This window comes from Garra rufa, chromosome 7, assembly GCF_049309525.1.
Source record: "Garra rufa chromosome 7, GarRuf1.0, whole genome shotgun sequence".
Classification (NCBI taxonomy): Eukaryota; Metazoa; Chordata; class Actinopteri; order Cypriniformes; family Cyprinidae; genus Garra; species Garra rufa.
In genome coordinates this window covers 35,516,488-35,543,392 of record NC_133367.1, presented here as the reverse complement: position 1 = coordinate 35,543,392, position 26,905 = coordinate 35,516,488, and the positions used below count along the sequence as shown (strand labels likewise).

Sequence of the window (26,905 nt, the reverse complement as noted above, 5' to 3'; positions counted from 1 at the left end):
CAGAACCGTGAGATATAAACTTAAGTTAGGGAGTTATAAATCCAAATCTAAAAGGGGAAAAAAGACTAATGTGTGCTCAGAATTGCAAGTTTATATCTCACAATTCTGACTTAGTAACTCACAATTCCATGTCATGAAATCAGAATTGTAAGTTATAAAATTCTGATAAAATTCTGAGAAAAAAGTGTCACAACTTCGATGAAAAGTTTTGAGGAATGGGCAGATTGCTTTTTTCTCTTCCACATGGGGACTGGAGATTTCAAGCTTCAAAAAGGATGCAAAGGTAAAAGTTTCATGAAGGTGACTCATATAACTTATATATCATATAATAAGATTTGTGTGAATAACAGAATAATGATATTCCTCCCTAGTGAGCTCTTAACTTCTCAGAAGCAGCTTGGTTTTGTAAACTGGATCAACAGATTCCTGATTCTTGGTTTGGAACACTAAAAAGGTGAGTACATATTTGGATTTCTTGCATGTGCTAACTAAAACACACAATAACATAGTTGTGGTTTCTTGCATTTTAAATACCTGGCCTGGTTGGTAGCTGGTCCGCAGGAAGCTGAGTACCCGTTCTGCCATCCAGGAAGGAATCCACAAACTGGCAGTGGTCTTCACCATGACCCGTCTGGTCTCCAATATTATAGAATTTACCTAAAGCGATGAGAAAGAAATTTGTAATCTACTCTAGCACAAAATAAACCCAAATGTTTGGAGCAGTTTTCAGAAGACTGACCAGTGAGGGAGTCGCTCAGGTAGATCTTGTATCGTAGGGAGTTGCAGAGTTGGATGCCAACAAATTTGCGGTACCACGTCCTCTTGACGTACTGCTTTCCGTTGCACTCAGAATAGGAGTCGGTTTTGAAGGGGAACTGGGTCCAAATGGCATCTTTACCTGAACATGCCGAGAAACCCCAAGATGTTATTTTACGAACTGACGAGGCCAGATATTACAATCTGGCACAGACTGTGCAAAACATTGTTTCTTTCAGTGGGCTTCTGAAAAGATCACTGGAGTATAGACCCCATTTTTGTTTATACACGTGTTAGCAAAGGCCTGCAGGACATTAGAAGCTGAGGGGCTGCTCCATTAGTCTGTGTTTCCATTGGCTCCTGTCATAACCTTGTCTTACTATTGGCTAACTTTGCTCTCTGTAGCCACTGTTCCATGACTCTGTCAATTTCGACTGGAGTAGACAATACACAGGAAGAAATCGAAGGAGATGGATATCAAACTGGCCCATTCTTGCAGTGCAAGAAAGTACAGAGGCCCTTATTTGAGAAAAGGATGGTGTTATCCATTTGCCACTCTTGGGTAAATGTTTTGTCTGGCTGAGAACTTGGTATGGAAGAAGTGAACTCATAGGAAGTCTCCACAGCTCCTTCACCCTTTCTTTTTCTTACTTTCCTCTACTAGGACTGCTTGTTACATTATCCATTTATTCAACAGATAGGAATTTGTCACCTGAGAGAAATAGAGTGCAAAGAAGGAACACGTACCTGAGACATTCTCACTCACTCGTGGATCCGCTGCAAGAGAAAACAGGACGAGAAATCAGAAATTGAGGAGAAATCAGAAATTATGGTTTTGTTTTAGAGCCACCTGGTCGTAGAGACAATCAAAATGATCTGTAGAGCTTAGGAAAGTTACTGACACAAATCGGCCAACTCTGCATTGGCTATCTATTGGTGGGCAGAGTGCCTTAAGCAAAAAAAAAAAAAAAAGTACAATAAATTCCAACAAGCAGAAAATATTCTGCTTTTCCAGCGGATTTTGAATCTCCCTTATGAAGAGAGATCAGCTGGCATGAACTAACCTGCCGGATCTGCCAAAGCTATAGGAGAGAGACTGAGCCTCAGGGGCTTTGGCGGTAAAATCTCATCATTCAGTTTTCCTCTATTTCTTTCCCGTCATCGCACATATGGACTCTCTTTCCTTCCTAGTTGCCTTTGCCCTGCTTTCCATTCTGTTGCTAGTCTCTTTCTTTATGCAGGCCAGACGAGGTTTAAAACTAAAGCCCCCTCCCATAAAACATGTGGATGATATGGGTCTTTATTTGTTCCTTTTTTATGATATGTTGTTAGTGAGCTTGTAAGACAGGGAAAGTCTGGCTGCGCGACAGCACTCCAGAGGTGCATCTGCCGGCAGCGATAGGGCCAAACATTACAACAGTATGGGGACATGCTGGAATCATTATGCTAACGACAAACAACTCATTACATATATCTCTGAGTGATAAAGGAGAGATCATAAATATTGGCTGACTTGCTCAGACAGCAAGGCCGCATGCAAAGCCATGGCAAAGCAATTTGCAGTTCTTTCCCTGGGGATATTTGCATTTTATGCCTAATGTACGACTTTCAAAACATATTTTATGTTAATACTGGGATTTGGTATTGGGATACAATGACTCATGGTTAAACTATGACTAAAATAAACAAACATTAGGATAGCTCTAGGACATCTTTTTCACATTAAAATTGCATATATTTTAAAGTATGCCTAAAACAAGATAAGTTTAAAATTACATTCTTTTTCTAGTTTAAAACATATGTGCCAAAAATATACTTTTCGTATTCATGGATTTGTTTATCTGGGAAGTTACTCCACATGACATTTTACAACCATTAACTAACCTTGCCATGTCTGAAAAGGTAAAAAAAAAAAAAGAAAGACTAATTGACCTTGACACACAGTCATGAGGGTCTGCAGGGGTCTTCTGTATTTATTTATTTATTTATTTCCCTGCATGTTGGTTGCACCACATGACTTTGATTTGGGGGACAAATGTTTTTCATATAAGCAGTGAAGAGGTTTTCTTAAAATATTTTTTCCTAAGAAGTAATTCTACACTAAAAAAGAAAAGAAAATGCATTACCAGACTCTGTGTTGAAGGTCACTGGTTCGCTGGGCGGCCCTTCACCGAGTTCGTTCTTGGGCTTCACCTTGAATTCATAACTGTAAGGTAAGACAAATACAGGTGATGAGACATTACATTTCTGCTTTGATCCACATTAAACCATTAGGTATATTCATTTCAGATCTAATGTTACACTCCTGACACAGCAGGGAGTCTGCTTAATTCAAAATTAGTTCAAAAAAAGATTTCTTTATTGGAAACCTGGTGGGTTGTTGTCAAATTCCAAGCAAAATGAGGTTCTTATTTCCCGTCTTCTGAGTCCTGACACTTGATATATTTATTCTGCAGAGTCTGAGGACTAAAAGTCTGTTGCCCCCTTTAATGGATCCTCCATGTGTGATGTAGAGACATTACCGAGACCCACGTGCCTTGAGACGCAGTCCATAGGAAGCATTGGTTTATATTGTGTCACCAGATCTTGAGCCTATATTCAGCCTCATTAAAAAGCTAGCAAGCGTGGCGGCTTCCCTACAGCCAGACCACAGCACACACGTCCAACACCTTGTCCAGACCTCAAGATGCATGGAAGTCCTACACCCCTGGTATTCGACACCCACATCAACTAAAATACATCTATCAAATTCAGCAGGGTGCCTTAAATAGAGAGGTTGGAGTTCTGAATTGAGACTGTACCTGCTCTCTGGTTTGAGGTTTTCCACAGCTGTATGAGTCTGGTTTGTGGTCAGAATGGAAACCTGTTCACCATCAGGACCTTTAGTAGTTGAGATAACCTCATATTCTGTGGAAAAAAGACAAATGAAAAAGAAATGGATTAGGAATTGATTGATCAAAGTTGAGGGTTAGTATTTGACCACCTAACGTTGAGAGTTAGTGTTTGAGTAACTCAAAGTAGTGTTTGAGTTACCAATCGTAGGTGAGAATCAGTGTTTTACTGACTCAACGTAGTAGGTTAGTGTTTAATCAATCAAAATAGAGGGTTAGTGTTTGACCGATCAAAATCTAGAGTGTTTGACTAATCGAAGTTGAGAATGAGTGTTTTACTGACTCAATGTAGGTTATTGTTTGATCGATCAAAGTAGAGGGTTAGCGTTTGCCGATCAAAATAGAAGGTTAGTAAAATTGAAGGTTAGTGTTTGACTGATCATATTAGAGAGTAAGTGTTTGATGGATTATGGTCAAGGGTTTGTATTGATAAAAGTTGACAAATCAAAGTAGAGGGTTAGTGTTTGACTCAAAGTTGAGGGTTCACAAAGTTGACCAATCAAACTAGAAGTTAAGAGTTTGATCAATCAAAGTAGAGGGTTAGAGTTTTGAGAGGTAGTTGCTTCGTAAATTGAGAATTTGACTCAAAGTAGACGGTAAATGTTTAATCGATCAAAGTAAAGAGCTAATGTTTGACCAATCAAAGTTGAGAGTTAGTGTTTGAATGACTCAAAGTTGACCAATCAAAGTAGAGGTTTACAGCTTGATCGATCAAAGTAGGTGATTAGAGTTTGATCAATCAAAATTCAGAATTATTGTTTTAGAGGGTTAGTGTTGGACTAAAAATAGAGGGTTAGTTTTTGACCAAACATATCGAAGGTTAATGTTTGACTGATCAAAGCTGATCAATCAAATTAGAGGGTAAGTGGATTGAGGTCAAGGGTGGTTAGTATTTGGCAGAATAAAGTTGGCCAATTAAAGTAGATGGTTACGTTAGTGTTTGATTCAAGTCAAGTCAAATTTGATTCACCACAGTATATTAAAGATTGTATTCCTTCAATACAATTGCACATAAACCAATATACATTATCCACCATGGTTTTCTTTTAACGATCCATCCCTCAGTCGTACCTGTCGTCTCATTATCTGTTTTCTCCCAGTCAAGAATGATGAAGGAGGGGCATCCTTCCACGGTTACAACAGTGAGGTTGGACGGGGCTGTTCTTGGAGGGTTGGTGACATTTTGTTCTCCACCCTCCTCCTCAGGGAAGTAACTCAGAGAGGTGGTGATGGAGCAGGGTTCTTCTGGCTTCTTATCCGTCTTATAGACCACATGTGGAGCTGGACAACAACACATTGGTGTTTAAATTCTTTGAAATTCATTTTGCATCATTCAGATTGATTGGTATGCACAGCAGTAAAGAAAGTCTCATTACCAATGTAGCGTTCTTTGCCCATGGCATCAACTTTAGAGGCAGGAACAGAGCTGAATACAGATGAGTTCTCCCATGTCTCAAATCGGGGTGCTAGGACACCAAACAGAGTGTATTTTTATACACCATGTAAAAAGGTATTCAAAAGGTGTTCAACCTTCTGCAGAACATTGCCGAATAATATAAAACATCACATTAAGACAAACCTGTCACTGCAGGAGAAGATGTTGTCTTTGGTTTGGATGGTTTGGCTGTAACAGGCGGCAGCTCGGATTTCAAGATGGAAAATTTGTCCTGATTCAGGCCTGTCATCTTGTCTGTAAGTGAATACACAAAATGTTTTAAACGTAGCATCTTAACCAAGTCATTTGGTGTTACTTTGCAGAAAAGAACACATTTTGCAGATTATGGGGTTCCATGAGATGGACAAAAGTCTTTTGACTTTTAAGTTCAATTTACATTTTACCCACCTAATCCTCCAGGTTTGCCAACAAGATTAGGCTTTTTTGCTGGAATAGGAAGGCGTGCAGCTGGAGAACCTGTAATGATGGAAGCGAAAGTTGTGAAGATTCAGATATCCTACTCTCTCATTTCCTTCATCCCTTTCCACTAAGAACTAACAAGGATGTGGTAAGTCAATAATGGCACCAAAAGCTCTATAACACTGCAGCAAGAGGTCAAAAGTAGCCCTTTTTTCTAATCACCACACATTCTCATGATATTCACACATCTTTATCGTGTTCTCTTATAATTTTATGAAAAACAGTGGAACACATCACTACCACCCTCAACTTAGTTGGACTAATTTTTAGTGAAAAACCTAAGATGTGTACCTTAAAAACACCTGTTTTCAGTTAACCATTAACTAACAATACATTCCATTCCAAGAGCAAAAAGTTGCTCAATATAGTCAAAATATGAACACAAGATGAAATGCCCTCGTTCTGAACCACAGTGTGGTCAAACTAAATCTCCAAAGATGAAAACAGAGATTTTCAAATCTTTCTCCTATTCTATGGAAATTGGAGTATCTGATACTCTAAATAAAACTGAGCATAATACTTGTTTACTTTTCAGAACCTGCAATTTGGATGCTTTGCTAAACGAGAGTAGCAAATTGAGAGGTCAAACGCACTTGTGAAGTTAACAGCAAATGAAATAAAATTCTCTGTTTTCTTTCTGATTGCATGGGTGAAGTCTAAACATTGGCACTTCAACTGCCTTTCAAGCCTTCAGTTCTCAATGCCATCTTGCAGTCCAGCCAAAAGCAAACAGGCTGGAGCATGTGGACTCTTCCCAGGAAAACTGATTCAATTTACATCCAAGGCACCAGTTGTGAAACCCTCAGTTCATCACAGGGCAATCAAAAGAAGCTCAGCTCCCTAAAGCCTGTGGTACGAGTAAAAGCTGCAAAGCTGGGTGGCGAAAAAACCAAACTTTGCTGAAAATAAAACTAAGGACCAACAGATGTCATACTTTTGCAGAGGGAACGTAATTTCCAGAGAGCAAGCCGAGATTTTTGGTGATGATGCCCGATGTTTTGGGTGATCTAAAACTGTCGTGGTTTAATGATTTCAGGCAGTCACTGTCAACAAATCTGCCATAGGCCTTCTCTTCATTGAAAGCCACCAACCAGATCTGATCTCCTCAGATCCTCCTCAAATAATTCATGCCAACAATTGCTGCTAATGTTGTTGTATTCCACTGTTTTTGCACAAGCTGTAAGTAACAAGATGTGACAATCATTTTGCAGACCTTATTTTGTCTGTGATTGTTTTATTTGTGTGATTTTCTACTGATCACGGCAGAAGCAATTCATCAAATGATCAAATAATAAGGAATAGTGGTATAACCAGGCAAATATGCAGATGTTTAATGTAGTTTTGGAAATTAAAGAGCCACTGCGGTGGTTGCTATACAGTCTTTATAAAGTATGCCAGATTGCAGAAGTCTGCTGCATTTTTCAAAACCAAGACTAGTCAAAACTGATTTGACAGATTGTGCTCAGTTTTGTTGCATATTTCGTGGCTGTTTTAGTGCTGATACCTGATTTTTATGATTTTGTTAGTCATCTGGACACTAAATCAATTCTACTCTGGAATTGCTCTATTCAATTCTTGGTAAGTTTTTTGGCATCTTTACTTCACTTTGTTGAAAATAACATTAATGAGAATGAATAGTTCATGGATAAATACTATCATTTGTTCAGGCTTTTTTGGTTTTTGCTACACAGATAAACAATATGGCAGACTGAAAAAGACCTCACACCACATGGAAGCTCGTGACTACAAAAAAAGCATGCAAGTCGTCATGCACACAATGAACTTTAACCAGAAGCAGCTACAGTCCTCTGCAGAAGTTTCAAACATTATTGCTGAAATGCACAAATAAAAGAGCCACAGAATGTTACGAGACAGTTTAGGACATTGCGGTGGGTTTCTGTGTCCTCCGAAAGACATGTTTTTCTCTTGAAAAGAAATGTCCTACAGCACCATGATGGTTTAGAAATTAAAGAAACCAATCTGGAGAAAAGCTTTGACAATTACACCACAAAGCTCGCGGCAGCATGGGATCTGCAGAAGCTTGCAAAACGACAACAAACGTCAAAGACAACATGGCAGATTTGCGAGCAAATGGGTTGACTGGTGAATGAATGGACGGATGGATGGACAGACACGAGTTTACAGGATGGGAAGGACACCAACATGGGCACACGGCTATGGGCAAGACTTTCTGCAGGTTAATGTTGGCTAACACACACAGAGTACGAGTTGGCTCTGTTTACCCATTCTTGTTCTGGACCACACGACTGGTTTGGGGAGAGCAAGTCCCTTATGGTGCTCACCGTTAGCTGTTGGAGGGGAAAAGAGTGGGTGTTATGGAGAAAAGGAAGACTAAGGTAGCATCATACTGTTGTTTTGCTGAGGTGCACAGCAGCTGAAGACAACTGGGGTTTTACATAAAGAGTTATAGGCTGCCGCTCAACTACCTGAGGGGAAGAGAAGCCTTCCAAGATCAGATTAGTGCAAATGTTGGAGGTCTGCATGCCCATCGGGCTTAATCACACATACTTCACTGACAGTAAACCTGTCAGGTGTGACAGAGTATGATGGCCAGTTTGTGCACACACACCACATGTTACAAAGGAGAAAATTTGGCTCTTGAAGAAAAACTGCCCCAAGAGAACTGCAACCAAATTAACTTAGCTGACAGGGGAGAATAAATAGCTGACAGGGGAGAACAAAGAGGGGGGAAATTATTTTAAGTATTTTTTGTTGTTTTTCAGTTTTACTAACAGCTTGCGCAAACTGTCTTTTGGTGTTTAAATAGTACTGCTAAGATTTACAAAAGATGTGCAGTTAAGAATTAGTGCTGAAAAATTGTGGTCACAGTTATTTTTGTGCCTGACCTTATCAAATATGCATTTTTAGGTGTCTCCCTTTCAGAAAAGTTTTAATACGAATCACGCAATGCATTTTAATAACTTTTACGCTTATCACATTACTTGTATTTGCACCTAGGGCTGCAACAATTCCTTGATTCTATTAGAGTATTCGATTTTTTAAAAATCGATTGCATTTTACCCGTGTCGAGTGATCGTCAAAGTACCAGAAGTGGTGCATTCCCACATGACTTAAAATTCATAAAAAAGTATAATGCTATTAAGAATTTACAAACAATTAAATTCAATTAAATAAATATATGTGATGCAAGTTTAATCTATGTGCTTTAATTATTTACATGCGTGTAGGTTACATACGTGCGTGTCAGAGTGGCTCCGTTCACAGTAAATGCTGCTCCACACAAACTGTTATCATTTACATGTGTGGAGTGTCTCAAACTCCATCTCTGCATGTTGTTGTGAGTTTGAGTTTATTACAACGCTCATCTGAAAATGCAATGTGTGCTATTTCATCAGATTTGTAATGTAAATCATTTATAAACCTAAGCAGTTTGAACCCACACGTTTAAACGTTCTGATTTCCACATATTCAAGAAATTACAGTGGCTGTAGCTTTTCAATCATAAAGAAATGGCCAAATATTAAAGATTAAATGGACATTTGAATTAAATGTTGTTGAGTCAATATTAAACAAGGATTAGATTGCATAGTAAGGTGTAAAAACAATTGTCAGGTTGTCGGCCCCCTTTGCAGGCGATTGTTATATAGTGTAATGTACATTAGTTATATTGTTTATATTATTATATAGCTATTATATATGTTCTTTAAGTAATTTTAAAGGCTATTGTTAACTTAGGTCTATTTTTTATTACTCCAAAAAAAGTAATTATCTGATTACTCGATTAATCATCAAGAATAATCGTCAGATTACTCGATTACCAAAGGAATTGTTAGTGACAGCCCTATTTGCGCCATTATTTAATACCCAAAAAGCATGTCTAAAAACAGATGGCTATTATGGAATCGCGCTCTAATGCTAAATTGCTCTGTTTAGTAAAACTGGCCCTTAGAGTTTCAGAAATATCCCCTGAAAACAAATCTAATTATAAAAGTGTCTTTTTTGCTGAAATACTTGACGTGAAAAAAAAAAAAAAAAGAAGAGCAGAAAAGAAAAAGAGTAAAAGAAAGAAAAAGACTGGAGTAAGAGGGGTAAGAGTAATGTCTTTTACCCCCATATCTTCTGGAGGAGTCACCAAGCCTGGGGGAAGAAGGTCTCATGCCATTAGAGAGAGAGAAAGGGTATCTGCCCAGTGACGTCTCGTTTCTGGTGGTCACTGTTAAGACTGAATCGACGGGTTTGGATGGAGAAGAGATGGAGTCTCTCCGGATGCTCTTACCTAGATTACAAAAACAACAACAACAGCAGCTTTGGTTATGTGTTGTCAACTCTGGGAAGTACTGCATGTTGAGGCAGGTACCATACAATCATGTGAGGGCTGCTATGTGCTAAAAAGATTTGCGATCTGTGAACTGATGAGAGATGTCATAATTATCTAGTGGTGTTTCAGGTAACAATTTTGAGAATCAAACTGAACTAAAAGTACCTATTAACCTTTACCTATTAACCTTTTCAAAAGTGATCTGCCTCCTAACTGAAAACACTTTCTGTAGGTAGCAACTTGTGAAGTACGCAAGTCACGGCTTATAATAACAATTTCAATAGTTTTGTGTTAGCATGTTGCTAAGCTATACGTTCTTAAGTTTAATTTTATTGTATCTATAACTACAATCTTTCCTGCTTTATTTGCCACCTCGAGTGGATTTTTTACTGAACTTACATAGGAAATGCATCATGGGGTTGTCTTTCCCATTTTGGATGCACATTTTGAAACACCTATGAGGATTAAAAATACTGTCTATGTAGGCAGCTTACAAGGTTTGAAACTGTGAAACTATTGTTTATAGTACAACTGAATGATGTGTGATTTTAACAATAAATAATGTCTGTTCTAACTGAAGTAAAACTAAATCTGACATGCTGATGATTGCAGTAAAGTGCAGCAGTGCATTCCTGTGAAGACAAAACATGGTAGGGGAGGATACAGGAAAGCTTGATTTCAGACAATAACACAGACATGATATACACCGATGGGACGGTTGTGATAGCTTGCCTGACAGAGCAAATAAATGAGAGGATTATGTGAACTGATGTCACCGGTTCTTGCTGTTTTTACTGGCGGTCTCGTTCGCATAGACTACAGACAGCTCTTCCTGAAATCCGTTGAGCTGGAGTGTGAAATAATGTCTGTTTGTGGCTGACATTACTGAATTACTTTGCTTGATTGAAACCTGGTTTGAACATCCATTAATTTCCTGCGTATCACTTTTCTCCAAAACCAATGGAGAATGAATTGAATAAAGCTTTGAAGTCTGATATTCTGGTGTTTAGTCTAGGCAAAAGTTGAACGGCAAACTGCAAAATAAAACTCCCAAGTATCTGTGTGACTCCCTGAAGAAATATGTTATTTTCTCATTACCTGTCAACCATCAGATCCTGAAAATAGTATTTTAAAAGAACAAGAAGGAAACATAGAAATTACCAGAGGAACTATGTGGCATCTGAGTGGCACTAGGTGCACTGGTTTGGGAGTGTCCGTGTGGGGGTGTCCGGGTACTGCTGGGTATGGAATAGGGGGTAGGGGTGACCGAAGGACGGGAGGGTTTAGTGGATAGTAGTTGGGGAAGGACAGGAGGGATTTCCACCAGCTGAGAGGAGTCATTTCTAACATGGCTGTCTGAATCTGTTTAGGAGAAAGGTGCAGATGAGCTCTCCATGCTGGAAAACCATGCCGTTACACCTCATGGTGGTCTAGTTGGTCAACCAGTTGAAGATGAAACATGGTTAAACGGATTACCAGCTTAGCCAAAGTGCTCAAACCAGAGGTCCCACCAGGTGGTAGGACAACTGATAATCCGTCTAACTTTTACCAGCAGTTTGGACCACCTTAAACTGGTTTTATCTGGATTTTCCAGCAGGACTGATTATTGAGACCATGATTGGAGTACGAATCTCAACCGGGGTGGACTGTACACTTCTAAAATAAAGGATCCAGAGTGGTGGGGGTTCGCGGTGATGTTCTCCAAAGAACCTTCTTAAAAGAACTGTTTTTCTTAGTGCGAAGAACATTTTTAATGTTCGATGGATGTTAAAGGTTCCATATGGAACCATCAATGCCAATAATCTTTAAGAGTGTCATGTTATGAATGTTTGTTATGATATTAAACATCTGTAACAGTTACTCAGTTCCATCCCATTGACTCTTGATGGTATGGATGCTCAAGTGCCTATTACTGATGTTGAGAATTTGTTGTGACATTTTTCCTAGTGGGGTTGAGAATGAACTTTCTGACTTTGGTCTCATAATCAGTTTGGCTCCAAGTGGAAAAACACTGAGAGAGTTGTACTGTTATCTTATCCAGAGTTCAGAGACAGAGGAAGACAGGAAAGGAGGTGGGACTCCCAGAATTCTGCCTTTCCCTGCTAGAACTAACATGGGACTGATTCTTTCTCTGCGTGCAGTGACTTCATGCAGACTGAACGAAGGCCAGCAGACCAAAATGCAAACCAAAACTCTGAAAGTGAATGAAGGGGTTGATGAGATCAGAAAAAGGGATGGTTTAGAAGTTCAAAAGATGGAAAACAAGATGAGGTTGAGGGCCGGTGTCCTGCAGAGTTAATTAGAGTTGGAGCTAAACTATGCAGGACACCGGCCCTCCAGGACCGAGTTTGGAGAAAGGAATCACAGAGGGACAAGGACAAAAAAAAGGACAGAAATAAGGACGTGGAGTGCCGCAGTAATAAAACAGAAGGGGGACTGAGGAAACCAAACATTTATAACAGTTATGATGTGACTGACAGGTGATGAAATGATAGGGGACTGAGTGTGACAGGGAAAGAGCTGTTTGGTGGACACAGAGAGTCTGACTGGTGCTGATGGGTGGAGAGTGAGCAGGCCTACAGAGACCGCGCCAATGCGTGACCATGCGTGACCACAGAGGGGCTTTCGCTGTGCAGCACCCTGTAAAAACTTACACCTCCTCCTCACTGTGGAGGCGACCGGTCAGGAATCCTCATCACGGCGGGATCGGGACTTTCTAACTCAATGTTCTTACAAGGCATGCCAGCATGCAGCCAATCATAACAGCGGATGTCTTTAATCCCCACCCACACCCAGCAAAGCGATTACCAACTGACTGCTCATAAGCAGAGTGATTCAAAACAAAACGTCTTTCGGTTACCCAATGGGAGCTGAGGCCATTTTGGCTCATTGGCTCTCGGAGCAGCCACAGTTCCTTGCTGGCCCATTGGTGGCGCTGTAGGAAATAATGCAATGTTTTCGTAAATGGAAAAAAAATGAGAGAGAAAAAGTGAGCAGGCATCCCCAACAAGGCTCTTGAGAGGGGGAAAGTATTAAATGTCTTTACTGTGACTTCAAATGCCAGTTTAAAGCGAATGACTGGAATAAAACCAAATCCTGTATGAAAGAAGGGTGCAAACAGAAAAAGTGAGAGAGGAAATTACCAAAAGATGTCTTGGGACCTCCATTAACGCCTGTGTTTTTGGGCAGTCCAGGCTGGCTTATATGGTGGGGGACTGGAAAGGAGATTGCGAAGGAAGAAACCAACAGAAAATGCTTTCAAACAGATCTTCACATTTGGGTAATTTTACAGATGGACCAAAACACAGATTAAATGAAAAATCACCCAGAAATCTGTGATGATTTACTCTTACTTAAACAAGTAACCATACAGCATACAGTGACTCTGATTTGTCAAGCTATGAATGTCAAGTTTTAAAAATTACAAAAAGCACCCAAAAACATCTAAAAAGTTTAACTTTTTAGCTTAATATCTAAAGACAACTATAGTGTGTAAACACTGCTCTGCAATCAAAACATTCCTTTATTTATTTGAGTATTCCGACCACCTTAGCATAGCAACACTGCCTCAACAATAGTTCGAGTTTGGGGCGGAGTTTGTTTGACCAATGGCAGACTGTGGTCATTAGAATTTCAGTATGTTCCACATTCAAAGCTACCTGAACTCTTCAAATGGTCCAAAACTACTTTTTTTAATATATTTTAGGTGCTTTGTTGACTTTTTCAAAGTCTGACAGCCCTGTCACTATATGTTTCAAATGTATGGAAAAGAACAGTGTGCTTTTGTCCATAACTATTTGTGATCTACAGAAGGAAGTAAGTCAAGCAGGTTTGAAATGACATGAGGGTGAGTAAATGATGACAGAATTCTTTTGTTTTCTTGTTTTTCTACATACAGGGCAATTCTTAAAAGTAGTAGTTGATTGTCTTACCAATTCGAGGTGGGAACAGACTGGTGTGGGGTCCAGCCTGTAAAAAGAGGGTTACACACATTTTTTTCCTTCCCTCTTTAAAAAAAAGTGTAGAGAAGTGTAGAGTGAAAGAACACAGAACAGCTTTCGGTCTTCATATCATGTAAAAGAACTCTGTAATCAGGGTCTCCCCACCGTGTCTAAAGTGTTCCTGAAATGCCCTGACAGGCATTTATTATTTCCAGTCTCCACTGAGAAAATTAAGTCTCTTACACACATACATATGCCAACAACTGGATTCTTGACTCTTGAATATGTGAGAAAGAGATTGCTCACAGGCAAATTTCTTTGTATTCATGACAGTTCAAAAACAAACCATGGCAGACAAGAAACTAGGAAAGGAAATCCTGGCTGAACATGGTGGGAGACCAACTAAACAATTCTAAACCAAGCAATCCAGGAAGATAAAGGTGTGAAAAACTAAAAGTATAGAGTGCTAGCAAGATTGACATGAAACAACACTACATACCAAAGTCTTGACAGGGGGTCGGTTGGGCTTGAAAGTCATATGCATGTTTTTGTCTGAAAACAAAATGGCGCAAGTTACATTTGATCATCTTTCAGTTCCTCAGCCAAAGTTACATTGAATCAGTGTTTTGGAGTATCTGTTACCTCCCATGTTGGTGTTGTGGACCACTGGCTTGCTCCACATTCCACTACGGTCTTCTTTGTTGGATCGGACACCAAATTCGTAGTTAGTGTTGGGTTTGAGGTTATCGATCACAGTATCAGAGGTGGGGCAGGTCTGGTAGATCCACTTCCTGTTTCTTTCTCTATAGCGGATGGTGTAATGCCTAGTGGAAAGACAAATTGGTTATTTAAGTATCTAGTAGACCAAAGTTCTCAACTTGGCTCTTGAGATAAAGTCTCCTGCAGAGTTTAGCTCCAACCCTAACCAAACAGACCTGAACAAGCTAATCAAGGTCTTCAGGATTACTGGAAAGTTATTGGTAAGTAGGTTTGAAGGCAGAATTGAGAACCCCTGTAGAAGGCAAACATCTCGTGAGTTATTTCTGCACCCTTGTTTTGGCTAGCAATCGAACCATGCTTGTTGAAGACCCCACAATTTTAATAAACTGGTTTTCTGACGCCATAGCAGTGGTCAGGCATTAAACAGAGGGGCTTATGTTAGATTTATTAAGAGTACTGGTACACGACTTCAGCTCCCAACTGTTGGTCTAGGTCAACATTTCCAATGGCCTTTCCAAAAAAGTCTCCCCTCAACAGAGAAAAAAATATTCACATACTTCTGCATATGAAAACCAGAGCGAGTTAGGGAGGCTGAGAGTATGTCAGTGCGTCCCAACAGTGCCTCTATCCTCAAAAAGCATTTAAATGTAGACACGCACCACACCTGCAGTGGCAGGGATCCATATCCCACACATTTTTTTCTTCTAGTGTAGAAAAACAACCGCACTCGTTGAATGGGTCTCGGTTACGTGACATAAATCTAGTCTCCTGCCAGTGCAGTGAGAACGTTGAATAAAAACCTGCACTGCACTGTAAGGATTCTAAGGTTGGGACCCCTAAATGCTGGAGACAGGGTGCCATGATATTTCATTATCTTTTTTTTCTCCATGTTTTTCAGGTTAAATGGTCCCTAAATATGAAGTGAAGTAAATTAAGTCTTCCTCTGGGATTTAGGGCACTCATATGGAACACGTTGGTGGAGGAAAAAGTAAAATCCAGATGTTGTGTGTAACTCACCCATCCTCCAAGCAGTCGTTCATGATGTTTCCCTCATAGGGAGTCTTCAAGTAGGTTCCCCAGGACAGAAGCACAGATGTCGGCGTGACGGAATCGATCACCAGGTGAAGAGGTTTGTCCAGGTTCACCTTACCTGTTTCAAGTCAAGATTTATTCAAAGTTACCAGAAGCCAATGCTAACTGAAGGTCTTCAAAGGTTCCCACTAGTTCAATAGCACATCTGTTGTGTATTTTCCACTAAATATACCCTGTCATGGACTATTTCAATTTTTAATCCATTGCCAATACTTTTATTTTGCATGCTACCTGTGCAGTGCTTCTTCACATCGTTGGTTGGGATGGGCTGAACAGCTACCAGGTACTTGGGCTCAGCATCTGTGAAAGCAAACATCTCAAATTGCTTAAGGGTTCAAACAAAACCATAAAAAGGGCAATTTCATGGTGCAATGCAAGTTCCTTTCATGAACTTCCGACCAACAAGAAATTTAAAGGCTACAACTCACGTCAACAAAAGGTTGACCCCTGAAGACTCTCATGAGTGTGTGTCAATGTCAATAAGTCTAATAAAACCAGATAATTTGACCTTTTTAACAGTGGTTTCTAATCCTGGTCCTGGAGAACTCTCAACACTGCACTTTTTTGACTTTACATGTGATTTAAGCTAGATTTCTTTTAAAATTGCCTTTTCTGTATCAAGAACAGTTATTGGTCATTGATCCACCATTCTGAAAGATTCTGGTGGACTTTTGTTTAATAAAATGTCTTGAGTTGTTTAATGTGAAGATTTTCACACAGTTTACAACTCTGTGATGACAAAAGGTTAGCTAAACATCCATGTTTCCAGTGTAACAGAATTAAACAGCTCATTTTCCAAAATTTGGTTTGTTGGGGTGATAAGGTTATTTATCCCTTTGTAACAGTTACGAATATGTACAAAGGGGAAAAAAAATCACATTTGACTGATGCCAGGACCAAGGTCCACATGAATCTGGACATTTAAGAGTGTATGTGCGTGTGGCATGTTAAGATGGGAAGACGCCAATAACTGCTTTTGCCTTTCGACCATCTGTTGCACACGTGTATCATATTGAAATTTCAGCACACACTGTAAATTCAAGTGAAATGATCCTTCAGCCTGCAGCCAATATTGAATAATGATGTGACTGTGTGTTCCCGTGTTGGACTGCGTAGGTAAAGAAGCCAAAAACTCAGAGGCCCTTCTTTTTGAAACAAACAATGCTTTGTTTGCAGGCTTCTGGATAAATGTATAAGCATCAGTGTGTAATTATTTTTATGCTTGCGTCAATGGTTTCCACTGAACTGAACTTCAAAGGCTTGACTTGAAGGTTGAGACCTTGTCCACTTTAATCTTAAATCTTGAAAGAGAGATACGTATGCATGCATTGTTTGCCATTAACAATAGTAACTAGAATAGCATTTTCTAGGATATAAAAATTTTAATACTAAGCTGATAATGATTTTCACGTCATTGCTGTTAACCGATAAGTGCCGATATTAAAATTCTACACAAAACAAATACTTTTCATGTCACAGATAAATGGTCACCAAAAAAATTCTATACAAAGTTGACAATTATCTGCATTTTCTAGGATATTAAAATTCTGTCTGTGACCGATAGGCCGATATTTTCAAGTCATTTATGCTAACCGATATGTGTCCGATATTAAAATTCTACATAAAACAAATACTTATTTTCATGTTAAGACTGATAACTGATAAATAGGCAATATGAAATTCTACACAAAGGTGATAATTATTTTCATATTATAGCAGATACCCGATAAATAGCATAGTTTAATAGATAGTAAATGTTATCCAATTTTGTTAAAATTAAACACTAAAACTAAAACCATAGTATTAATTTATGAAAATGTATATTCAATTCTGAGATTTGCTAAAAGTTACTTTCAGCAGTGTTTTGAAAATATTATTAGGATATTAAAATTCTGACACTGATAAGCCGATTACTGTTAACCGATACATGCCCTATATTTAAATTCTACATAGAACAAATATTTAATTTAATGTTATGACTGATAGTCAATATAAAAATTCTATACAAAGTTGATAATTATTTTCATGTTAACCGATAAATTGCCAATAGTAAAATCTGATTTTGTTAAAATAAAACACAAATTTTTATTATTGATAGCAAATGTAAAAATAAGAGAAATGGGCATGAACAATTAACTATTCAATATCGTACAATACAGAATATATTAAAAAAGTCTCTAATATCGGCCAATAACCGATAAATCCAGCGAAATCCACAAGCAGCTCTGCTATTACACCTGCAAAAGCAGAATGAATCACCTATATATTATGGCTGATAAGTGATAAATGGCCAATATAAAAATTCTACACAAAGTTGATAATTATTTTCATGTTATAGCCGATAACCGATAAATTGCCTATAGTAAAATTCTATTTGATCTTGTTCAAACAAAACACTGAAACTAAAATGATTTTTTATAAAATGTTTTAATTGCTTAAAGTAAACTTAGGCATCCCAACATAACATTATAATGTACAGTATGAAAATGGATATTCATTTTGAGATTTGATTGAAAGTTACATTCAGTAGTGTATTTTAAAATATTATTATTATTCTAAATAATCTGTATTATTATCATTATTTTAAATAACTTAAAAGTTAATGTTAATTTACAGCAAATGTAATCTAAAGTGTACAAATAAGAAAAACAGGCATAACCAGTTAATTATCCAATATCGGCCAATACCGAAAAAAAAAAAAAAACTCTAATATCGGCCAATAACCAATATGGTACCGATAAATCCAACAAGCAGCTGCCCTTTTTTATACCTGAAAAAGCAAAATAAAGCACCTGACATGGTGTATATTATGGCTGATAACTGATAAATGCAACTATAAAAATTCTACACAAAATTCGCTAATTATTTTCATGTTATAGCCGATAACCGATAAATAGCCAATAGTAAAATTTTGTTAAAATAAAACACTAAAACTAAACTCATTGTTTTAATTGCTTTAAGTAAACTTACGCATTACAGCATTATAATGTACAGTATGAAAATGGATATTCATTTTTAAATTAGAGAAAAAATCTCTAATATCGACCAACAACCAATATGGTACCGATAAATGAAGCAAAATCCACAAGCAGCTGCATTCTGTTATACCTGCAAAAGCAAAATAAAGCACCTGGCATGGGCCCATTTTGTAAAAACTAACATTAGCTTTAGGGTCCCTGTGACCTGACCCTAACCTCTTCAGAATGAACTCTGTGATTGTAGCTCCTGGGGGAATGATGATGAATAGACAACAGGAAGTTATTTTACAGAAAAAAATAAATGTAGTTAGTGTTCCTGGGAGTAATATGTGACCTTTTTACCTTGTCAAGTGTGATGTGTGGCTTTTTGGTGATGACAAATACTGTGGTTACCAAACCTTTAACAAATAGTATTCATTTTGGGTTCAATTACAGTTTGTGTTTTCAAATAATGGAAGAGTTGGCGCAAACATAGGTGTGCAAATCAAGACGGCGGTTTCGATGGGCCAAGGAATCAGCATTTGTGGTTACTCCCCCATTCCCGTGCTAACCCACAAAACAACATTAGTGATTGTTTTGTGGCCTTCCTTCGGGCTCTAAAGCGAAATAACGGCTGCCTGTGGTTAAACTCAAACTTACCAATCTCGGTCTCATAGGGTTCCCCGTTTTCTGGAAGTTGAATGAACTGCTTGGAGAACATACTGGAACCGTAGCCCAAGATGTAGCCTTCAAGTTTGACGTCAGGGTTGGGTCGGACGAACTTCAGAACTATGGTGTCCCCGGTGGCGTTGATTCGAACCTTCATATTTTGTCTTCTTACTGTGAAAAGGAAAGAATAGTGTTTGAAATATGTTTAATTGGCTTACGAAACAGTGCTGCAGCTCTTCAAACGTTCTGAGTTTCTAAGTTTAACATTCAATGGAACTGTACAAAAAGGGTGACTTTCAGAACACCGCAATGAATAAATGATTAATTACTTAAAGAGTAAAGAGTAAGACTTTATGTTTCCCATGTGTTTGTGAATTTATGGGGTTTACTGATTTATGAGGCCAAAGAGGAACGAAGGAGCGCTCTTTTGAGGAGCACAAAAGTGTGTGCCATGAAATTCATCGTTGAGGTAAATCAAGGACAATGGCTTTCACAGTTGAGCTCCTCATCACTTCACTCAAAGCACAGTAGCATATGGACCACCAATATCACGCACTAGTTACGCAGCATTACATCCAGAGGAATTATGAGCCTTTGAGGCTTTGTACAGTTTGGGGAATTTGACACAGACACACTTTTAAAGTGATCTGATCATTATCTTTTCAACTCCGCGCCAAGCGGTTCATTATAAATTACCTCCTTTTATACCAGCGTCGTCTTTCACTGCCATTTCATTGGATAATTTGCAGCATGGAAAATGTCTCGAGTCAGTTTCAGGCCCACTCTAAATCCAATAAGCCACCAGGCTGAGCTGAGATTTTTCCGCTTCCACCTTTTCCCCATCAATCAGAACTGTTTAACGATTACGCTGAGTTAAAGAGGCCACAAAATGTCCTCCTTAAACTGATTTAAACTGGTTGGTCTGCGCCTTTGGAAAGTGATGTGTGTATTTAACGGTATAAGTAATTGCAAGCGTGGCAGGTCAAGCTCTTCGCCCCTATTTGTGAAAGTCACGATGATAAAGCACAACTTTAACCCAAGCTCTCATTAATCAGGCTCAATAAAGCGGCAGTTCGGCCAAAAATAAAAATTCTGTCAATGTCTACTCACCAACCAACATTAGACAAGGTTACTCAAGTCATATGACAGCTTTGTTTTAGAAAGTCTTTTAGAAAGTTTGTGAGCTGGTAATTCAATGAGTTGAATGCAAAAACTGAATCACTGAATGAACCGATATGGTGACATAATAACGTTCAGTTGTAAGTCTTTTATAAGTGATTAGTTAATGATGAAATAATCATTTACAAAACATTCACAAATGATTATTAAGTGATATGCTAACAATTTGTGTATGTTTTGTTAATTCATTAACAAGTCATTTACAAATTAATTTACAAGTAATTAGTTAATGATGAACTAATTATTTACAAAACATGACTACGTGTTTATAAATTATGAATAAGTGATATGTTCATTTTATTGTAAGTACTATACTACCGATTTACCCATCTGTCGTAAATTATCTGAAAAATGGCATCATGAAATAATCAAACAGATCCTTAGTAAATGGTTAACCCCTTAACTGTCACCCCCATTTTTTAAGTTTATCCAGACTTAAATTGTAATTCATGAACACTTTGGAGCTAAGGTCTCTTTTTAAAGAAAACTTTACTGTAAAGAGAATACACTGTACAATTTTTACTATATTTTATATAAAATACATATTGTACATAACAGGTTTTATCCTAAATTTGATATCAATTTGAAGTCTTACATCTAAATAAGTTATTGCAAATTTGAAGTTGATATGAAAAAAAATTGAGGTTCTTGTGAAAGTTTGTTTAGGGCGTTATAAAATACTAAATAACCTTATATAATCCATACACTACATGGTGCAAAGTGCATTAGTGCATAAGTACATAGTGAATAAGTGCAGAGTGTATAGTGTGTCATTTGGGACACAGCTCATGTTTGCCAGAGAAAACATCTTTACCCTCACCAGTCAGCCCTTACATTGCAGTACGAACTTCAAAGTATTCAAAAGCTGTTGATGAATAAATAATGAATAAATCATTTACAACACTTTCTGCATCCCCTAATCTAAAGTGTAAACTACTCATCAGTTGTAAATGTTTTACAAACCTGCCGGTTCCAGATTGTGTGGGTATAGGCTACACACTGGGTGAAAGACCTTTGAAAATGAGTAAAACATTTACAACTGATGAATTGTTTACACTTTAGATTATAGGATGCAGAAAGATTTGTAAATGATTTATTCATGATGCGATCTTCAGTGAAGGATAAAAATGTAAATGATTGATATTTTAATTATTTTTACGTGACAAATAATATATTAACTAGTAACGTATTAGCCACTTACTAAGGATCTGTTTGATTATTTCATGATATGCTGTTTTTTAAGATAAATTACGCCAGATTTGTAAATTGTCAGCATATTACTTAATCATCATTTGTGAACGTATAATCATGTTTTGTAAATTATTAGTTCATCATTATCTAATCACTTGTAAATGATTTATAACTTAATCTACAAAACAGAAAAAAATACTAACATATCACTTATTAATCATTTATGAATGCATAGTCATGTTTTGTAAATGATTAGTTCATCATTAACTAATTACTTGTAAATAACTTGTAAATGAATTAACAAAACATACACAAATTGTTAGCATATCACTTATTAAACATTTATGAATGTTTTGCAAATCATTCGTTTATCGTTAACTAACCACTTATAAATGACTTACAACTGAACGTTATTATAAAGTGTTACCATTGATATTTGAATCACAGTCTTTGGATGAACTAGATCATTCAGTTCACAAACAACTCAGTCTGACTTGTGCACTGGAACAAACCATGCACTGAAAATGGTTATGTATGTTTTGAAGCATGGCAGTTGGTTTAAGCTAGTCCTTAGTTGGTCATGAGCTGGTTTAAGATGATCCTGAGCTGGTTATAAGTTAGTCCTGAGCAGGAGTTAGTTGCTTAGGACAATTTAGGACCAGCTTAAGCCAGCTCAGGACCAGCTTAAACCAGCTCATGACCAACTAAGGACCAGCTTAAACCAGCTTCAACCAGCATATACTGTTTTTTTTTTTTCAACAGGGAGACTCAATAAAAAAATCATTAATTCTTTGATTCACTTCTTGAGTTTAACTCAACTGATTCAGTCACAGTGGTTTTCGAGTTATCAGCTCACTAGAAGATTGTATGACTTCAGAACACTTGCAATGCAGTGCATGAAATTCATGGACCACTTTTATAACAATTTTATGGTGATTTTGTGTTGTTTTTGGATGTCAATGATCACGTCGAACATTGTTTGGAAAAGAGCTGCATAAGATTTTTCCGTTTTTTTATTGTATGCTATTTCTTTTTGTGTTTGATGAAAAAATAGCAGCATACACATCTGAAAGGATTTAAAGGTCAATGAATAATGACAGAATTTCATTTCTAAACTGTCTATGAAGGCGCCTTTCAAATCTTCCTACATTGAAGCATAGACATGGAAAGTCAACATGCTAATTCAGTAACTCGTCTTCTTAATCTTTAGAAATCAGTTAAACAAACAGAAAAGAGGAAGCGTGTGTGGTCAGGGAAGCTGCTGGATTTGTACAAGGGGAAAAAATACAAACCACTAAATCACTGGGATCATTGTAAAATAAACTCCTCAGTGAAGAGCACTTGAAACCGAGCTCTACTATAGGTGTTCCCTACCATTACAACAATGTACCGTATCACTTTGATTAAGTATAATTAACAGGCAGGCGCAGTCTTGCTCCTTCATCTATTCGTTCACATGTCTTTTTCAATTCCTAAACCACGTCAGTGTAGCTTTAGACTGGGGCCAAGGCTCTGAGTCATGGGTAGGCTTGACACTTGCGGTTGAGCAGTGTTATTGGTTTACCTGTTCTCACCAGCTTGTCACCACAAATGTTTTAAAAGCTGTAGCAAGGGATTTTTTCCATTCCCAAATTTGAATAGTTTTACATCTGACAAGAATCGTAGAAAGCTGCTTTGCAGTTACAAGAGTTTTACCACACCAGTGGAGGAGGGCCGGACAATGGTTTGACCTCTGTGGTCAAGGGCAAGGAGAAACACAAACACATTTTTCAAGGAAATCATGCATGGAGCAGATTGAAAGCAGTGGTAATACTGTAAATCTGTTGGTTTTATTTGCACTCATTGTATTTATTCTCACATATGTACTGTAAAAGAAAAGAATACTTTCAAAGTTCATCAATAGTGTAGAAAAAATATTTTTGTCTTAAGGGAAAACAAAACCCAACAAGCCAAACTCTATTACATTTCAACTTAGAAAGAAAAACATTTCCTATCCCTGAAGGTTTCAATAACTCGAGTAATAATATGCTTTCAGCCAAGTCACGTTGTGCACTTTCCGAAGTAAATAAAATTATCGCTAAATTATTGGATTGCACATGGATGAGAAAGAAATTGATTTCACAGAATCAGTGATTCTCTCCTGTGTTTTTGGATCCAAAGATTTGATGTCGTACCTTAAAAATCCAGAAACGCAGAGGGTGGGCAAATAGCGAAGATATGGAGGGGAAGCAAAGGGGGAAGGTATATCTCATTTGACACCACTGACAAGCGTAATCATGCATGCTCTTTCCTGGCGCTGATGTTGAATGATTTCCAGACTCAGACTGATCAGCCCCTCATCCAAAGCCCTGCCCCAAGCTGTGTTCTGTCAGATACGGTTCGTTTTTAGCTTGTGCGCGAATACAGTCCAGTTTTTATTGGACGTCTGGCACTTGTTCCACTTGAAACATAATTTACAAACACACTGATTTCTAGAAGGGTCAGTTTGATTCACAGCATTCCTCCTGGACTAAAGCCATGCAACACAAGGCACTTGCCAAGTCTGGATTTAAGATCAGTTCACTTTATCAAATCAAACGACTTGTTGTTTTTTCATCACGTTTAAGACTAAATACATTCACCCCAAAAAGTTACAATTATGTCTATACTCAATCTCACATTTTCTCCTGTTGAAGATATAAAAAAGTCTTTTATAAACATTTTTTCATCCGTAACATCTTAATTTGCAGATGAAGAAAGCCATGAGCGTGAGTAAATGATGACAGATTTTGTTTTGGGTGAACTATTCCTTCAAGTCAGCACTTTTCATGGAAAGAAATCTGCGCCTCATGTTGAACTCCAGGCTCTCGCGCACCACATTACAGGACAAATGTGATGATTAAAAAAAAAAACAAATGGCACCGAACTTCAGAAGAAGCAAATCACCTGAGGGCACGAAGGGACTATAAATCTACTGTTTTCCCAGACTTCAGCAAATCATTCGTCTTTTAGGCACATTTACAACAGTTCTGATCTCTGCACTCAACAGCTGCTCTCCTCTTCCCTTCACCCCCCAAATCCTTTCATCCTCTTTGTCTTTGTCTCATCTTTTCTAAGGTGCTCACTTAGACACATTTTGATATCACCACAAGCAGATTTTGTAGCTTACACACAACCCTCGATTGCGAACACCACTCCCAAACACAAGCTCATTCAAAATTCAATGTTATTTTTTCTTCGATAGTGTTTGGCTTCGGTTCTCAGGGTGCATTGTGAACCTCCAGCGCTTGCTTTTACAGTACATCTGCCTGCGCATGACTTGTTAAGCCGTCTTTGCCCTGTGGCAAGTTGAAGTACAGTAACAAGTAGAAGCTATGTCTGAGCCTGGCGAACATGCAGACATCTCAGACTGCTGTTTCCCTTTAAAGGCGTCAATTATCAATCAAGTGCATCCATGCTGAAAATCAAAACACCTAAAACCAGCCTAATAGGGTTTACTGGTTTTAACTGGTTTATGATGGTTTAGAAGGTCTCTAAGCCTGCTCAAGCTTGTCTTACCTGGTTTAGCTGGACTCCAAGTTGAAAATGGCCCAAAACCACTTTAAAACCAGCAAACCAGACCAGATAAGTGTGTTTCTTTTCAGCAAGGATGAGATAATTCATTTTCAATGTGTCTTCACACTTGTTGAACTCAGCCCCACCCGGTAATTTAAACCCTGTCCAGTCAACATCCATAAGGTAACAAAGTTGGCCAGCGAAATATAAACACAGAACGCTTCTAGGATGATTGACTAGCTGTGGTGAATGACGCTCAGTACAAGAGACAGGGCACGGAGCCAGCGCAGACATTCCTTCCCTCTGGAGATAGAGGTGGTTTTTAATAGCTGATAAACGAGCACTGATAGTGAACCGAGAGCTTGTATTACTAATGCCGTAGCTAATCTGAGCACTCAGGGACGCTGGGAGCTAGAGATTTTGCCATGATATACTCTACATACGCACATACACCTCTGGCACTGAGGAGACTGGTGCTGGAACGTATGTAGACACGCACAAACACAAAAAAAAAAAAAAAAAAACGCACTGTGAATGGGATGCTATGGCGCAAGCGCCATCATGGAATATATACACACATGTACACACATGCACACAAAAAAAAAAAACATTGGTTTTGGCCAGCTGCATACAGCATGAGGTAACCATTATCGCTCTACTGTTTCAAATTTTAGCCTATCAAAATTAAATGTTATTTTGCAACCGGCAAAGACCGAAAATCAAAGTGCCTGGCTGGTTTCTGAACTTGATTTCTGGAAAGCGGCAGACAAATTGCACGTGCCTCATTTTCCAGCACCTTTCAGGTTCCAGCTCATTTTTTTTCCTTTGCAGAGTTTGGCTTCTCCCCATCTGTAATCATGCTGCATATAATTCTCATCAAACTCTGCTCATGCTTGCCCAAATGCACCTGCAAGTGCAAAATGCAAAATGCATTGCATGTTCTTGGAAATGAATGAAAAATCAAACCAATGACTGGATCAGGGTATCTTTAGATGCAAATGCAACAGGTTAATCATAATGAGCCTTGTCCTAGAGTTAAAGCTCAACACCTGCAACTCTACAAAAATCTTTTTAGCATCACACTACAATACTACTTTTATAAGAACTACTGCAGAAATACATGACTTTCTGAAACTCAAACAGGTGCATCATAAAAAACACTGTATGCAGCACCATGGTGCTGAACTTGCCTCTGACTCTTTGTGCCGAGCTGCATGCGAGGAGGAGAATTCCTGCGAGCGTCAGAAGGAAGCCCAAGTGAAGGACAGTGCTGCCTGCCATGGTGCTCTGCTCCAGTCGAGAAGGGATGCTGCCCGATTTCTCTAAGACTTCTGCTGCTGGTTCTTCTGCTGATGTCAGGTCAGGACTTCTTGAGCTCACCGTGTGCCTCTGCTGAGTGATAGACAGTGCGAGGAGTCCTCCAGGATGTATAGTGACCAGGGAGGGAGGAGATTGCTGATGTGTGCCTCAATCACACCCACCCTCACCGATCCACACACACACACACACACACACACACACACACACACACACACACACACACACACACATTTGTGGAGGGTGAGCATGGCTTTCATTTACTGGTCTTGCTCGACCACACACTATCTCACTTTTTCTTCCATCAAAGATTTTTCCCTGCAGCTTGTGTGTTTGTGGGTGTGCAAGTCTGTGCTTGTGTCAGAGTGTTCCCTCCAAAATTTGATTGGACCTAGTACATTGACTTGGGGCACCCCCACAATGGCAAACAGCCCAAAGGGAGT

General features: G+C 38.5%; 1 protein-coding gene across 7 annotated transcripts in view; it reads right to left on the bottom strand.

Moving 5' to 3' along the window:
- abi3bpb (ABI family, member 3 (NESH) binding protein b) overlaps window positions 1-26,578 on the bottom strand; it is a 28,945-nt gene extending 2,367 nt beyond the window's left edge. The window contains exons 1-21 of one of the 7 annotated variants that reach the window (XM_073844036.1): window positions 26,332-26,578; window positions 19,233-19,408; window positions 15,847-15,915; window positions 15,541-15,673; window positions 14,446-14,627; window positions 14,303-14,355; window positions 13,795-13,831; window positions 13,006-13,077; window positions 12,723-12,797; window positions 11,024-11,224; window positions 9,653-9,820; window positions 7,806-7,871; window positions 5,491-5,559; window positions 5,227-5,337; window positions 5,024-5,113; window positions 4,719-4,928; window positions 3,558-3,663; window positions 2,883-2,962; window positions 1,504-1,533; window positions 740-898; window positions 535-657 (exon numbers count right to left, since the gene is read on the bottom strand). In XM_073844036.1, the coding sequence (XP_073700137.1) occupies window positions 535-657; window positions 740-898; window positions 1,504-1,533; window positions 2,883-2,962; window positions 3,558-3,663; window positions 4,719-4,928; window positions 5,024-5,113; window positions 5,227-5,337; window positions 5,491-5,559; window positions 7,806-7,871; window positions 9,653-9,820; window positions 11,024-11,224; window positions 12,723-12,797; window positions 13,006-13,077; window positions 13,795-13,831; window positions 14,303-14,355; window positions 14,446-14,627; window positions 15,541-15,673; window positions 15,847-15,915; window positions 19,233-19,408; window positions 26,332-26,426 (2,305 nt within the window). In that variant the 5' untranslated portion in view covers window positions 26,427-26,578. The remainder of the gene's footprint in view (window positions 1-534; window positions 658-739; window positions 899-1,503; window positions 1,534-2,882; window positions 2,963-3,557; window positions 3,664-4,718; window positions 4,929-5,023; window positions 5,114-5,226; window positions 5,338-5,490; window positions 5,560-7,805; window positions 7,872-9,652; window positions 9,821-11,023; window positions 11,225-12,722; window positions 12,798-13,005; window positions 13,078-13,794; window positions 13,832-14,302; window positions 14,356-14,445; window positions 14,628-15,540; window positions 15,674-15,846; window positions 15,916-19,232; window positions 19,409-26,331) is intronic. The other 6 variants (XM_073844037.1, XM_073844038.1, XM_073844039.1 and 3 more) reach the window with 6 other exon arrangements.
- Window positions 26,579-26,905: the final 327 nt, after the last annotated feature.